The sequence below is a fragment of the Drosophila guanche genome, unplaced genomic scaffold, assembly GCF_900245975.1.
Source record: "Drosophila guanche unplaced genomic scaffold, DGUA_6, whole genome shotgun sequence".
NCBI lineage: Eukaryota > Metazoa > Arthropoda > Insecta > Diptera > Drosophilidae > Drosophila > Drosophila guanche.
Window position 1 is genome coordinate 528,576 of NW_022995745.1, and position 12,473 is coordinate 541,048.

At 50.3% G+C, this 12,473-nt stretch overlaps 5 protein-coding genes across 8 annotated transcripts; all 5 read left to right on the forward strand.

The window, feature by feature from the left end:
- The first annotated feature begins 203 nt into the window (after window positions 1-203).
- LOC117581191 (protein tramtrack, alpha isoform) lies at window positions 204-3,344 on the forward strand. 4 transcript variants are annotated; one of them, XM_034268149.1, is made up of 6 exons: window positions 204-541; window positions 603-1,042; window positions 1,114-2,125; window positions 2,181-2,305; window positions 2,366-2,517; window positions 2,566-3,344. In XM_034268149.1, exons 1-6 carry the CDS (start codon window positions 251-253, stop codon window positions 2,640-2,642), a joined length of 2,097 nt encoding a protein of 698 aa, XP_034124040.1. In that variant the 5' UTR covers window positions 204-250; the 3' UTR covers window positions 2,643-3,344. The 4 variants fall into 4 exon arrangements, with proteins under 4 accessions (XP_034124040.1, XP_034124042.1, XP_034124043.1 ...); XM_034268151.1 differs by having other exon boundaries at window positions 2,587-3,344; XM_034268152.1 differs by having other exon boundaries at window positions 2,396-2,517.
- A 1,159-nt stretch (window positions 3,345-4,503) lies between these two features.
- LOC117581311 (trypsin eta) lies at window positions 4,504-6,313 on the forward strand. The gene is made up of 4 exons (XM_034268355.1): window positions 4,504-4,834; window positions 5,239-5,428; window positions 5,494-5,773; window positions 5,838-6,313. Exons 1-4 carry the CDS (start codon window positions 4,753-4,755, stop codon window positions 6,234-6,236), a joined length of 951 nt encoding a protein of 316 aa, XP_034124246.1. The 5' UTR covers window positions 4,504-4,752; the 3' UTR covers window positions 6,237-6,313.
- Window positions 6,314-6,444: 131 nt separating this feature from the next.
- On the forward strand, window positions 6,445-7,702 carry LOC117580789 (trypsin I-P1). The gene is made up of 4 exons (XM_034267485.1): window positions 6,445-6,587; window positions 6,646-6,826; window positions 6,893-7,181; window positions 7,247-7,702. Exons 1-4 carry the CDS (start codon window positions 6,515-6,517, stop codon window positions 7,637-7,639), a joined length of 936 nt encoding a protein of 311 aa, XP_034123376.1. The 5' UTR covers window positions 6,445-6,514; the 3' UTR covers window positions 7,640-7,702.
- A 1,194-nt stretch (window positions 7,703-8,896) lies between these two features.
- LOC117581259 (trypsin-1) lies at window positions 8,897-10,227 on the forward strand. The gene is made up of 3 exons (XM_034268266.1): window positions 8,897-9,054; window positions 9,111-9,336; window positions 9,419-10,227. Exons 1-3 carry the CDS (start codon window positions 8,991-8,993, stop codon window positions 10,203-10,205), a joined length of 1,077 nt encoding a protein of 358 aa, XP_034124157.1. The 5' UTR covers window positions 8,897-8,990; the 3' UTR covers window positions 10,206-10,227.
- Window positions 10,228-10,261: 34 nt separating this feature from the next.
- LOC117581260 (trypsin zeta-like) lies at window positions 10,262-11,318 on the forward strand. Its single transcript, XM_034268268.1, has 2 exons — window positions 10,262-10,560; window positions 10,619-11,318. Exons 1-2 carry the CDS (start codon window positions 10,298-10,300, stop codon window positions 11,313-11,315), a joined length of 960 nt encoding a protein of 319 aa, XP_034124159.1. The 5' UTR covers window positions 10,262-10,297; the 3' UTR covers window positions 11,316-11,318.
- The last annotated feature ends 1,155 nt before the right edge of the window (window positions 11,319-12,473 follow it).

Genomic DNA, 12,473 nt, shown 5'->3' on the forward strand with positions numbered 1-12,473 from the left:
CATTGAACGGTCCGATTGACATTTGCAGGGACACGCGGGCAAAAGGTTGCAAAAAGGAGAACGGACTTTATCGCGTAATTCGAGCATGATGCTTGAACAGAGCAACAAGCGAAAAAAGATGCAATAAATATTTGTAGATGTGCTGGCATGCAGCGAGTTTTAATTTCAATTTTTAATTGCAGACTAAAAGGAGCAGCTGGAGCAGCAGGAGCAGCAGGAGCAGCAGAGGTGGGAGCGTTACGGCCTCATCATGCAGCCGCAGCAGTACTGCCTGCGCTGGAAGTATCATCATAGCAACTTGCAGATGATGTTCTCGCAGCTGCTGGATCGTGGCTGCTTCTGCGATGTGACACTGGCCTGCGAGGGGCAAATGATACGCGCCCATCGTGTGGTGCTGTGCGCCTGCAGCACCTTCTTTGACTCGGTGCTGACGAGCTATGCCAGCGAGCGGGATCCGATTATTATAATGAAGGATGTGACCTTTGCCGAGGTCAAGTGCCTCATCGAGTTCATGTACAAGGGGGAGATCAATGTGGAGCACGTGAGTGTAGTGAGAGTGACCCTCTCATGCCCAACAGACTTCATTTGCTTTCCCCTTTTAGGCCAGCCTCCCGTCGCTGCTGCGGACTGCCGATGAGCTGAAGATCAAGGGTCTGGCCGAGGTGAGTTGGCGCGACGATGAGGATGGTCCACCGCCGCCCATACCAGCGGCCGTGTTCCTGTCACCGCCACGCAGCCTGGCCGAGAGCTACGCCCAGGACATGCTGCATCACCAGCAACAGCAGCAGCAGCAGCAGCAGGCAGCACCGCAGGCAACGCTGCAAACAGAGCGGGATCTTCACGATCGGGAGCCCTCCATGGAGAGTGTGCTTGGCCGTATGCCCACGAAGACACCACAACCAGGAACAGGAACAGGAGCTGGAACAGGAGCTGGAGCCAGTAGCGAGCTGCAGGCGGCCGTTGCACCCGTGGAACACTTTATGGGACCAAAACGCAAACGGGGACGTCCCCCACTGGACGATGCCTACGATGTATTCAATGTGTAAGCACTCACAGGGAGTTCCCCTGCTCCCCGTCACTCCTTCTAATGTGACTCCTTCCACCCCCCCTTAGCCGCAAGCTGGCCCACTATGCTGCCAGCCTGGAGCCCGCCCAGCGAGCATATTTGGAGTCTGGCCGCCACTTTGCCGAAGAGCCGTTCCAGCAGATTGCTCCACATTCCAGCACGTTGGCCTCCCTGCCCGCCTCCATCACCACCTCGAGCCTGCTGCCCAAGCAGCGCCAGCGACATCGCCATCACCAGCAGCAGCAGCAGCAGCAGCAGCAGCAGACGCAGCAGCTACAGGCAGGCGCCTCTGAGCAGGACTCGGATGCAGCTGATGGCAGGGCCAATGGCTTGCAGCGTGGCAGCTCCACGCCCAAGCCCAGCGATGGCAGCGAGGCAGCCGCCAAGCAAGTGCTCGAGGCAAGGAATGATCAAGTGGATCACCAGGTGCTGGGCACCTCCACCAAAAAGCTGGAGAAGATAAGCGAGCGGAGGGAGCGTCATGGCAAGCTGCGCCATGCACGCCGCCACTATGTGGGAGGAGAGCCGGAGAAGCCCTCCGAGAAGCGTCACTCTGAGGAATCATCGTCACAGCGGCAGAGTGGGGCCAGTGGCCTGCCGCAGCCCGTGGAAGAGATTGAGAACGAGCATCTGGTGGCCAATCGGGCAGAGTCGCCGGCCGCCCGCTGCCCCTCGGCGCTGGTGCCAGCCAGCTTCAGTCGCAAGTACGAATCGGGTGTGGGTGTGGGTGGCGCCGCAGCTGGAGCGTCCACGGGTGCTGGCCCCGGCACTGGCGGCTATTTGATCAACGAGCATGGCCTGCTGATGCCTCACGAATTCTCACCGAATGTGGCCAGTGCCGCAGCGGCCGCTGTGGCCGCCAGTGCCAGTGCCAGTGCCAATGCCAGCAATGGAAATCACAGCCAGGTCGGTGAGCAGGGGGAACTGGAGGATTACGACGCGGCCGAGCTGCGTCTGACCAACGAGGAGCTTTCGGAGTGGCAGGACGTGATCAAGATGGACGACTACTTGGCCAAGGGCCGTCGCCCGCAGTTCTGGGAGGAGCCATTCACCAAGCGCGTAAGTCTGCCATTACCTTAGCCATGAACTGTGTGAACTGAGTGCCATCTTCCAGGTGCTGGATGCCATCAAGAACAAGAGACTCGAGATGAAGAAGGCTGCCCGCATTCTGGGCGTTTCCTATGGCACACTGTACGGGCGCTACCGTGAGGTGTATGGCTGCCTCAAGCATCCCTACAGGTGAGCAGACGCCCACCACCAACTCCAACTCCACCTCCACCACCAGCCATGTCATCCTAGTTCGGCTCTCCTCTCCACTCTTCCACACAGCTTCACGAATTTTCGTAACTTTGGGCCGTCGCCATCGGTCGCTGGCGGCCCGCTGGCCGTTGGTCAGCCACGCTTTGATCTGAATCTACGCCCCGGGGCCGCACAGCCCTCACAGCTGGGTGGTAAGTAGTGAATGAATCGGTGGACACTCCCAGCACCCACTCATACAGATTGCTGTACTTATTTTGCAGAACTGGGGAAGCTAAAGAAGGATCTGAGCGAGCTCTGGACCCGACCACAGATTTGAGAACCAATCAAAAAATCCCGAAATCTCAAGCGCCGCCACAGGCCTATTTAGGAGAGGGACAAACAGAGATGCAGACAAAAGACACACCAAGAAATGATACCCGAAAAAGTGGATCATGAGGCTAGCTAAAGCACACGAAGAACAAGCGGGAGATGAAACCTTTCCAAAAGAATTTCCCACGATAATTTAATTTTTTTTTTTTAATTTTTTGCCTTCGTGCTAAAACAGATTTAATATGTCTGCTAGGGGGGGAATTTTAATTTAATATAATAAATAATAATAATGAAAATATATTGAAATATATACACACACACACACACGCACCCATACATGCACACACATGTAAATGTATGTATGTGTGCTGCATATTAGCTAATGTAAAAAGTACAGGCAGAGCAGTTAGCTGTACGTAGATAACGGTATTAATCAGCATTCAATGTGAAGTGCAAGAGAGTTTTTTTCTTTCTTTTTTTGGTAGTGCAATTTCCGATACAATACGAAAAACCTATGAAATCTAGTTAATCATTAAATAACTGTAATAATGTAACTGTAATGACAGCATCCGGGGAATCCGCAAGCAGTATGGACAATTTTTTGTATATGTTAAACAAACACAGAAAACATAACAAAAAACAACAAACAATATGTATTACATACAAAAGAATATGTTTGAAACGAAATATAAATTAACATCAATTTAAATCATTTCATTTACTTTCGGAAATGCCCGCAACAAAACTAGACGACCGTTATTTGTTAACAGAAATGTGCTTATAACAGCTAACAGCTATTAGCTGAACAGGCAACTGACTATCGCCTATCGCACATAAGTATCATTCAGCGATGGCCAACACAAACGATACTTACTCTATCGAAATGGTAAGCTGCAAAAGAACACGCAAGGAATATATTATGTCTATATTATAAGTCCTATTAGAAACCACTAATAGATTTCTACATTAATGCTTTAAATGAAATATTTTCATGTTTAGTTTTACCGCGCAATCATATCAATAGCAATCAATAATGGTGGGCAGTAGCAATCGATGTTCGGGTTCAATACTCAACAATCGATAGCAATCGAAAGCGCTATTTTCAAAACCATTTCTAGATTTAAAGATATTTTAAGATTAACATTCGTTGCATTCAGTAGGAGACTGCAATTGGTTTGCATTCAGGAAATGAGGGAGCAAGAGCAGCAAACACAATGCTGGATAACGTAGAGGGAAATCGCAGGGGAATGGTTTCTACAGCTACAATACCGAGCTTCCCGTTGCAGTGGCAGAAGGAAAACTATGCTTACATTTGGGTACCAAAATAGTAACTATATTCGCTGCACCCCTGTGCACCTTTAAGGCTATTTGTGGAGGCCACCAGATGGTGTGTCATCTAGATGCATTGCTTATGGATTGTTATCTATGATATTAACTTTATAGACCAATATTCTTTTGAATTCTCTTGGCTTGAATAGAACTTTTATCGCCTCCAGCCGATCGCAAGACAGGCCATAACTATAGGGGTTGGGCGGGCGAAAACCCAATCTTACTCACCCATAAACGATTAGTCACTGTGGGGACTGGCTTAGACCGTGGACATGTTTTTCTATTATATCCTATTCGCCAGAGCCCCGAACACGTATAAATGTCTAGGACTGTGTGTGTGTGGGTGTGTTGTGTTGTTGCCATCGAAATTAAATGAGAATTTTGCTTTGATTTTGACTGGGGGTTTGTTTATGACGCCCGATCGAGCGGTTGTCGATGGGCTGCTACGGGCTTTGGCAACAATCAATTTACGCACAGTTTTTGATAAGATAAACCCGGGGAGCAACCATACTCCGCAGCACGGTACTCAGTACTCAGTACCCAGTGCTCTTCTATAGTTCTAGGTATTCTGTCTGATTTTGAAGTAGCCTTGCCTAGCCGGGTCCGGGCTCATTGCAGTCGCTCGATTCACGAAATTCGGTCGATAATTTCGGCTAATTCGCAGTTTTGCTCCGCAGCGAGGAGGACGATCCACTCACGATCCGCTGCACTCCTTTCAACAATTATTGTTTGTTGTTTTTTTTTAGTTAATTTTGTTCTGTTTTTGTTGTGTTAAAAGTTAATAGTTAATGAATATGCATCCGTTATGGTTCAGTGCCATGGCGGCGACGCTGGTAACGCTTCTTGGCCACACGATTGCCTCCACTGAAAGTGAGTCACGGAGTTTATTATTATTTTTTCCCCTCACCTTATCAATCTCTGATAGTGGGTCTCGATATTTGGTCTCGAGCTCCGGCTCGGGCTCCATTGATGATTTTGTGCTGGAAAGTTAGAAAAACTGATATCAAAATGTGTGTGTGTGCAAAAAACAAAGTGAAGGTTGCCCTTGTGTGGTACTTGGAAATGTTACAAAAAATAAAATATAACCAGCTCTCAACAATCTTCTAGGGATAGATAGTGGAACAATATTCCAGCTTTAGCTGCTTGCCATGTGTATATATAGATATCTACTATATGTATTCTATTTCGAGCAACAATTAATCGAAACGAGTGAAGTTCCCCTTTTTTTTGTATTCCTCTCCAGTAATCACTTCCTTCTCTCGCTTCATTTGCAGACAGCAACTCCACGCTAGTCCTCCAGCCAAAGGTTGTCGGTGGCACGGGCGTCGACATTAGTGTGGCACCGTACACGGTCTCCGTACGTTTGACGTCCCGGGATCGTCGCAAGTACGGATCGGGCCACATGTGCGGCGGTGTGCTCATCTCCCAGCGCCTGGTGGCCACGGCCGCCCACTGTTGCTACAAGTAGGTTCAGGGCACACGTCCGTCCGCGTGGGTGTGCAGCTCCTCTAATGACATCCTAATTGCAGCTCAGACACCAAAGAATATCGTGCGGCCGGCGAGTACGTGCTGGTCATGGGCAGCACCTATCTGTCGAGCAAAACCAACGAGACGCTGGCGTACTATGTGCAGCAGCTGATCGTTCACAGCAGCTACGACCACGGCACGCTGACCAACGACATTGCGCTGATGTTCATCAATGGCTACGTGCCGTGGACATGGCCGACAGCCAAGGCTCTGCCACTCAACGATCAGTCCCTGGCTGTGGCCACTGCGTGCGTCATCACCGGCTGGGGCGTTCGCATTTCCGTGGGTTGACTACAATCATCGCCGAGTTGTGTGCATTTTTCATTATAGAATTCTTTCATTGCAGGGCGGCTCTAGCAGCGATGCGCTGCAGACGGCCACCGTGCCAACGGTCAGCTATCCGACCTGCTACCTGGCCTACCCCCCCTACGTGCCGAGGTCCCAGATCTGCGCAGGGTACACGAGCGGCGGCGTTGATGCGTGCCAGGGCGACTCCGGGGGACCGCTGATGTGCAACAATCGGCTGTCTGGGCTCGTGTCCTACGGCGATGGCTGTGGCAAGCCCAATGTGCCCGGCGTCTACACCAATGTGTCCTACTTCCAAGGCTGGATTGTCCAGCAGAACAACTCGCTCAACTATTCGATATATCGCAATGGCGGCGCCCATAGCCAAGGCTACACAGCCCTTGCGCTGCTGTCCACCCTGTTTGTAGCTGCTGCTGGATCACTGCGAATGAGGGGGTGACTCCCACGAGACTGGGTATTATCGAGATCTTAAATAGTTGTATTAATGTAGGAAAATAAATGAATTTACTTAACGTATGGAGGGAATTTCAAGTGCACGCCACCGCAGCTAACTTTACGCTGTTGACTATCGATAGGTTGTAGCTATCGATGTAGCATCGATTCATGCGCCAGTTGCCGCGGCAGTTTGAAAAGCAAAAGTTTGTTTGTTTATATTTATTTTCGAGTTCTAGTTCAAAACAGGGAAGTTGCCGAAAGGATTTGTATGGAATTACTAACATGGACACACCATGGCAGCTGCAGATGCTCTTGCAGATGCTTATATCGTGGACATTGGCGGCCAACGGTCATCGTGAGTTTCTGTCCCTTTCCCGCTACCAACAACAACAACAACAACCCTCCCAATGCAGACAAATTCGTGATGCTGCCAAAGGTGGTGGGCGGCTACTCGATAGCTATCGAGGAGGTCCCCTTTCAGATATCGGTGCGCCGACGGGCAATGCACGAGAAGGCCTACGGCTTGGGCCTCATCTGTGGCGGGGCGCTAATCTCGCAGCGTGTGGCCTGCTCAGCGGCCCACTGCTATGCCGTGTGGGTGCACTGCCTCTGCTCATGTGTGTCCAGTCTCATCTTTACTCTCCCCATCTTGCATCTTAGGAACAACACGTACAACCCAGTGAGATACTACGATCCATCGATGTTCGTTGTGGTTGCGGGCAGCACACTGATCGACCAGGCTGACCGGCACACCAAGGAGTACTTGCTGCAGCAGATCATCGCACACAAAGCGTACAATGCCAGCACGCTGGAGAACGACATAGCGCTGCTCTTCCTCAACGGCTACGTGTCGTGGCGGTCGCGGGCCGTGCGTGCCATTCCGCTGTCCACCAAGGTGCTGACCGAGGGCACCACCTGCCTGATCAATGGCTGGGGCAAGGTCACAATGGTGCGTCATCCCTCACATCCAGTGCATATTTTCGCCTTACTGTCTCTCTCCCCCTCTTCCTAAAGGTGGGCAAATCGGCGTCGCTGCAGCAGGCGCCAGTACCCATATTGAATAAGATCCTGTGTCGCGCCATTTACATGCTGCCGGTGTCCCAGCTGTGCGCCGGCTTCATGCAGGGCGGCATCGATGCCTGCCAGGGCGACTCTGGCGGTCCCCTAATCTGCGATGGCCAACTGGCCGGCATCATCTCGTGGGGTGTAGGCTGCGCGGATCCTGGCTTTCCCGGCGTCTACACCAATGTCTCGCACTATGTCGACTGGATACGAACAATGAACGCGACTCTGGACTACTCCAAGTATTGGGTAATGGACTCTGCCGATCTGACAAGCGGTGCCCAACGCACCTGGTGGCTGGCCTTGGCATTTCTGCTTATCGTTATCGACTGTTGCGGCTTCTGATTATATCGAGTGATGAATGTTGTCCAGCAAATATAATAATAATAAAATCATCCAACTTGTGTCTATTCTGTCATTTAATAATCTAATCATCCAACTCGCATACGCACTTGTGTGTAGATTGCCCAACAATAGATAGAAACAGCAAAATCGAAATGCCAAAATGACTAAAAGTGTGACACAATAACCGTTTATAATCAGCCATAAGGACTGGAATTGGAACTGGCACTGTTAAACAAACTGGGAGTGGTATTTGAGTGCACTGCGCCCATTCAGATCAACGACCGAGCGAAAGCTTTGATGACAATGCTTGAGAGCCTCTCGAGATCTATCTTTTATTCCTTGATTCTTATCTACTGATAGATTCCAAATCAAACGATAACTGAATCATAAATGTTGCAATTGAACCGAAAACTGTTTGCACTCAGTGTAAGCATCAGCGAAACAAACGGTTATCCCTTCTCTCTCAGTTCCATGCAAAAGACGCAGCTGAGAACCATGTGTGCGAGTATGCGTGGTAGGGAGAAGAGGAGATGCCGATAATGCACACACACATATGTACTTGCTTACATGCATGTACACGCTTTTGCCGCTACTTCTTCTATTCATTCCTTTCTACGCAGTAAACTAAGCAAGTAAATATAAAATTACAAAATAAAACAGTAAGTAGCATAAACCCAAAAGTACACAAACCTCTTTCAAATTACGAAATGTCTGACTGTTTCCTGTTTCCCTCAGCTCGCAGCACTTCAGAATCTTTTACTAATAATATTCCGTATAAATTGTCCATTTGCTGTCCAGTTACGTAAACGTTAAGCATTTATTTAGCCAACACAAGTACTGGGCACACAATTCATTAACGGAAAATCTAATTGAAAATGTGACCCACTGATAATGGGGAAAAAGCTTTCCCCTGCGGCATGTGACAAGCTCTCAAGAATTCGCATTGTAATTTCCTTGCTGCCCACCCACTCTGAAGAGTGTCATAAATCTGTGGGGTAAGCCCAACAAAAAGATTGCGTTACGGGAAATCCAAAGTACTCAAGGAAATCACAAAAGACGGCGCTGGGCATGGGCATGGGCATGGGAATGCCATTTGGGGGCTCCAACTGATGACAACTGACTCCGCGGACGGCAGACTGCCACCACGTTGGGTTTGCTTTGATTAGATTATAATGTTCCGTTAGTAGTAGTAGCAACAGAGATTTATTTGACGCATTTATCAGCCTATCGATGGCCTATCGTCGTGTCGATCGGCTTCAATCCGATCCGATGTTCGGTGAGGTTCGGGCCATGTTCCGCCGTGTCCCAGACATTAGTTTGGATTGCCACGTCGGGCAGCTAGCAACGCAAAATGTTTCAGGGATCAATGCAGCTCCTGTCCATCATCATCTTCCTGCTGCCCTGGGCCCTAAATGGTACGCAAAATCCACACAGATTGGATCGCCCAACTAAGTGACAAATAATCCCGCAGGTGCCTCTGTGCCGACGGCTTACGAGGGCGGAGCGATTCGTCCGCGCTTCGATGTGGATCCGGGCAGGATTATCAACGGCACTGAGGCCACAATGGAGGCCACCAGGCATCAGGTGAGCCTGCGGAGAGCCCTCAACGATGGCTACTTCTTCGGCACGGGCCACATCTGTGGAGGATCACTGATCCGACCCAACTGGGTGCTAACCGCCGCCCATTGCTTTGTGGAGTGAGTTTGCCTCAACGAACATTCCCCTTACCACCACCACCTAATCCGCCTTTTGGGTCTCTCTCTCTCTCTCTCTCGGCAGTCAGGAGATCTACGACGGCACCTTCGTGGACAAGGAAAAGTTCATTGTGGTCATGGGCAATGTGGATCGCTTCAATCGCACCAACACGCTGACCTTTGAGATTGATTTGCTCATCCTGCAGCTGGATAAGTTCGATCTGAGCACCTACGACAGGGACATTGCCCTGCTGCGGCTGAATGACTCGGTGCCGAGCAATCATCCAACCATTCGGCCCATCGAGCTCACAGCGCTGACCGTGCCCGCGGATACCGTCTGTCAGGTGACGGGCTGGGGCACCACGGAGCTGGGCTACAATACGGACTATCTCATGACCGTCGATGTGCCCATGATCAGCGAGGAGGTGTGCATCAACGAGAGCGATCTCGGTCACCTCATCAAGCCCGGCATGGTCTGTGCCGGCTTCCTGGAGCAGGGCGAACGCGATGCCTGCAGCGGTGATTCCGGCGGCCCACTCGTCTGTCGCAGCCAGCTGGCTGGCATTGTCTCCTGGGGCATTGGCTGTGCCCAACCCCATTTGCCGGGCGTCTACACGGAGGTCTCCTACTACTACGACTGGTTACAGGAGCATATCGATGGGGAGACCGAGTCGAGTGGCCAGGGCAGCGGAGAAGAGCCTGGTGAAGGTGAAGGCAGTGGTGGAGAGCCTGGAGAAGGCAGTGGTGAAGGTGAGGGCAGTGGCGATGGCGATGGCGGTGGTGGTGCCATGGCAGTAATTGCTGGAGCAATTAGCATACTCCTGCCAGCCACACTCGCCCTCAGGTTCTCTCCCTCTCTTGTTCCTAGTTGAAAATAAAATTCTATTACTTAAAGTTAGTCTTGGGGATTGGCTTTGGATGTTCACTCAATTCCAAAAACATTCTTGAAACAATTCCTTCCCCAATGAAGCTGCTTTCGCTGCTGCTGTGGCTGGCGTTGGTTCCTGTGGCTTGGAGCCAAGCGAGAACTGGTGGTGAAATTGACACATCTGAGGACGAGAAGAATAATGACGATGGCAAGGACACTGACGGCGTTGCCTCAATCGGGCATCTGGCATCGGTGCGAAGACGGAAAATGGATCGAATCCAATTTGGTGCCGGTCATGTCTGTGCTGGCTCCCTGATCCGCGACAATGCAGTGCTGACTGCAGCCCAGTGCTTTGTGGAGTAAGTTGAATAAGTCTGATTGCTGGCAAATCCTTCTCTGTCGCTGTTGTTGTTCCAGTCGGGTGAGCGGTGATGGCCGCTTCCTGCCCATGTCCGAGTTCTTTGTGGTGCTGGGCACGCGCAATCGCTTCGAGAGCAGCCCCAACACCTTGAAATTCAATCTGAAACATCGCGTCCTCATGCAGGACATGTTCGATATGAAATTCCACGAAATGGACGTAGCGCTGCTCATCCTCAACGGCAGCGTGCCCCAGCCACATCCTGCGGTGCAGCCCATTCGGATCGCAGACCAAATCTTTGGGCAGAAAACCGACTGCCAGATGTCCGGCTGGGGCCGCGACCCAACCGGCTACAGCTCCGAGGTGCCCGTGTCCGTGCGAGTTCCCTTTATTGGAACCCGGATTTGTCACATCAAGCAGATGATGCAAGAGTTTTTCGTTCAGCCGGGCATGATCTGTGCCAAGCACTTTGGGAAGGTGAAGCGCGGCTACTGCACGGGGGATGCGGGCGGTTCGCTGGTGTGCGAGGGCCAGCTGGCGGGCATCGTGTCGTGGGGCATTAGTTGCGCCTCGCCCTACCATCCCGGCATCTACACCGACGTCCTGTACTACACCCAATGGATAAACGACAGTCTGGCCAATCCCACGCAACTCGACGACTACTTTGCGTCTGTCGATCAGCCAATTATGAGTGGGGCCATCGGAAGGAGCAGCCTCATTGTTTACCATTTCATATTTATTTTATACACGAAGTAATAATAGCGGTTTATTCGCTGCAGCCAACTTCACTTTGTACTTCTCGTGGATCTCATACCGATAGCTCCTGTATCGATAGTCTGCTCGCGGCACATGGTTGCATTCCATTGATTTATTGTGCGAAATTCAAATTAAATCTCTGGATCTTTAATAATGCTTTTAAAATCTTACAAACATATTTTGAACTAAGAAATTAAAGGATCCAGGATTCTCCCTTTTGGGCATCAGGGGCTTGGACAGAGTCGAGTCTGTCCCATGAGTAAGTTTTACGAATGTAACGTAACTACGTGTGCCTGTGGCGACACCCGACGGACGCTTTTAATTGCGAGCTTGCGCTGCTCCTCCATAGATGGAGCCACAAAAGTTCAAAGTTTTTGCCATGCGCATTTCCGTTCTTGTTTACATTTTGGCGTTAATGCTCCAACTGGAAGTGGCTTTTTGATCGACACCATCTCCTTGATCGATTGGTACTAATTCTGGGCCATATATCATACAAATCTAGCCGGGAAATGTAAGCGATAAGTGAGGTTTTCGGCAAATCCAAATCCAATCACTGATCCCTTGGTTATCTTTAGCTAAAAATAGTGTGAAAAACGAGACGCAAAACGAAACTAAATAAGAAACTAAAATAAATGGCGCAATGAATGAAAGCCAGCCCCCAGATATGACTAATCTTTATTGGGGATCGATCGGAGGGAAACGGACCTTAGCCGAGCATGCCGTACCGTACTGGACGGAGAGTCTGGCGATTGCTCTCACTCTGGAGACAAGGCGAAGGAGCCTTCGGGCTGCACTGCACTATTAGGCAATCCATGAAACAATTGGGGAGTGGCTCAAAGCCACTCCATCGATGCAATAAACTTCTTATCTATCTGCCTGCTTGTCTGTCTGTGTTTGGGTATTACAGGTCTCAAGGTTCCCGAGTGGCTGTTACAACACCATTGACGTCTGGGGTCTGCTCGTTCAGTTAATCTGAAAACCCCATCGATACCGAATCAAGTGCACTTCATCGATGTCCGTTCCCGATTAGATGGATGGACGATGTGTGTAATACCCTCCAGCAGCTTGTTGAATGGATTGTTGAATGTTCACTCACCAGAAACTCCACTTACTTCCTCCACAAATTAACATAAATTGCAAAAGAAACAAATAGAAAAT

Bases quoted from the DNA above. Each gene is read 5' to 3' on its own strand.
- LOC117581191 (XM_034268149.1), top strand. From the start codon at position 251: ATGCAGCCGCAGCAGTACTGCCTGCGCTGGAAGTATCATCATAGCAAC. The intron at 542-602 runs GTGAGTGTAGTG...TTCCCCTTTTAG, and splicing joins GGGAGATCAATGTGGAGCAC to GCCAGCCTCCCGTCGCTGCT. The intron at 2,518-2,565 runs GTAAGTAGTGAA...CCACTCATACAG, and splicing joins ACAGCCCTCACAGCTGGGTG to ATTGCTGTACTTATTTTGCA.
- LOC117581311 (XM_034268355.1), top strand. From the start codon at position 4,753: ATGAATATGCATCCGTTATGGTTCAGTGCCATGGCGGCGACGCTGGTA. The intron at 4,835-5,238 runs GTGAGTCACGGA...CTTCATTTGCAG, and splicing joins CACGATTGCCTCCACTGAAA to ACAGCAACTCCACGCTAGTC. The intron at 5,429-5,493 runs GTAGGTTCAGGG...TCCTAATTGCAG, and splicing joins GCCGCCCACTGTTGCTACAA to CTCAGACACCAAAGAATATC.
- LOC117580789 (XM_034267485.1), top strand. From the start codon at position 6,515: ATGGACACACCATGGCAGCTGCAGATGCTCTTGCAGATGCTTATATCG. The intron at 6,827-6,892 runs GTGGGTGCACTG...CTTGCATCTTAG, and splicing joins GCGGCCCACTGCTATGCCGT to GAACAACACGTACAACCCAG. The intron at 7,182-7,246 runs GTGCGTCATCCC...CTCTTCCTAAAG, and splicing joins GCTGGGGCAAGGTCACAATG to GTGGGCAAATCGGCGTCGCT.
- LOC117581259 (XM_034268266.1), top strand. From the start codon at position 8,991: ATGTTTCAGGGATCAATGCAGCTCCTGTCCATCATCATCTTCCTGCTG. The intron at 9,055-9,110 runs GTACGCAAAATC...ATAATCCCGCAG, and splicing joins GCTGCCCTGGGCCCTAAATG to GTGCCTCTGTGCCGACGGCT. The intron at 9,337-9,418 runs GTGAGTTTGCCT...CTCTCTCGGCAG, and splicing joins GCCGCCCATTGCTTTGTGGA to TCAGGAGATCTACGACGGCA.
- LOC117581260 (XM_034268268.1), top strand. From the start codon at position 10,298: ATGAAGCTGCTTTCGCTGCTGCTGTGGCTGGCGTTGGTTCCTGTGGCT. The intron at 10,561-10,618 runs GTAAGTTGAATA...TTGTTGTTCCAG, and splicing joins GCAGCCCAGTGCTTTGTGGA to TCGGGTGAGCGGTGATGGCC.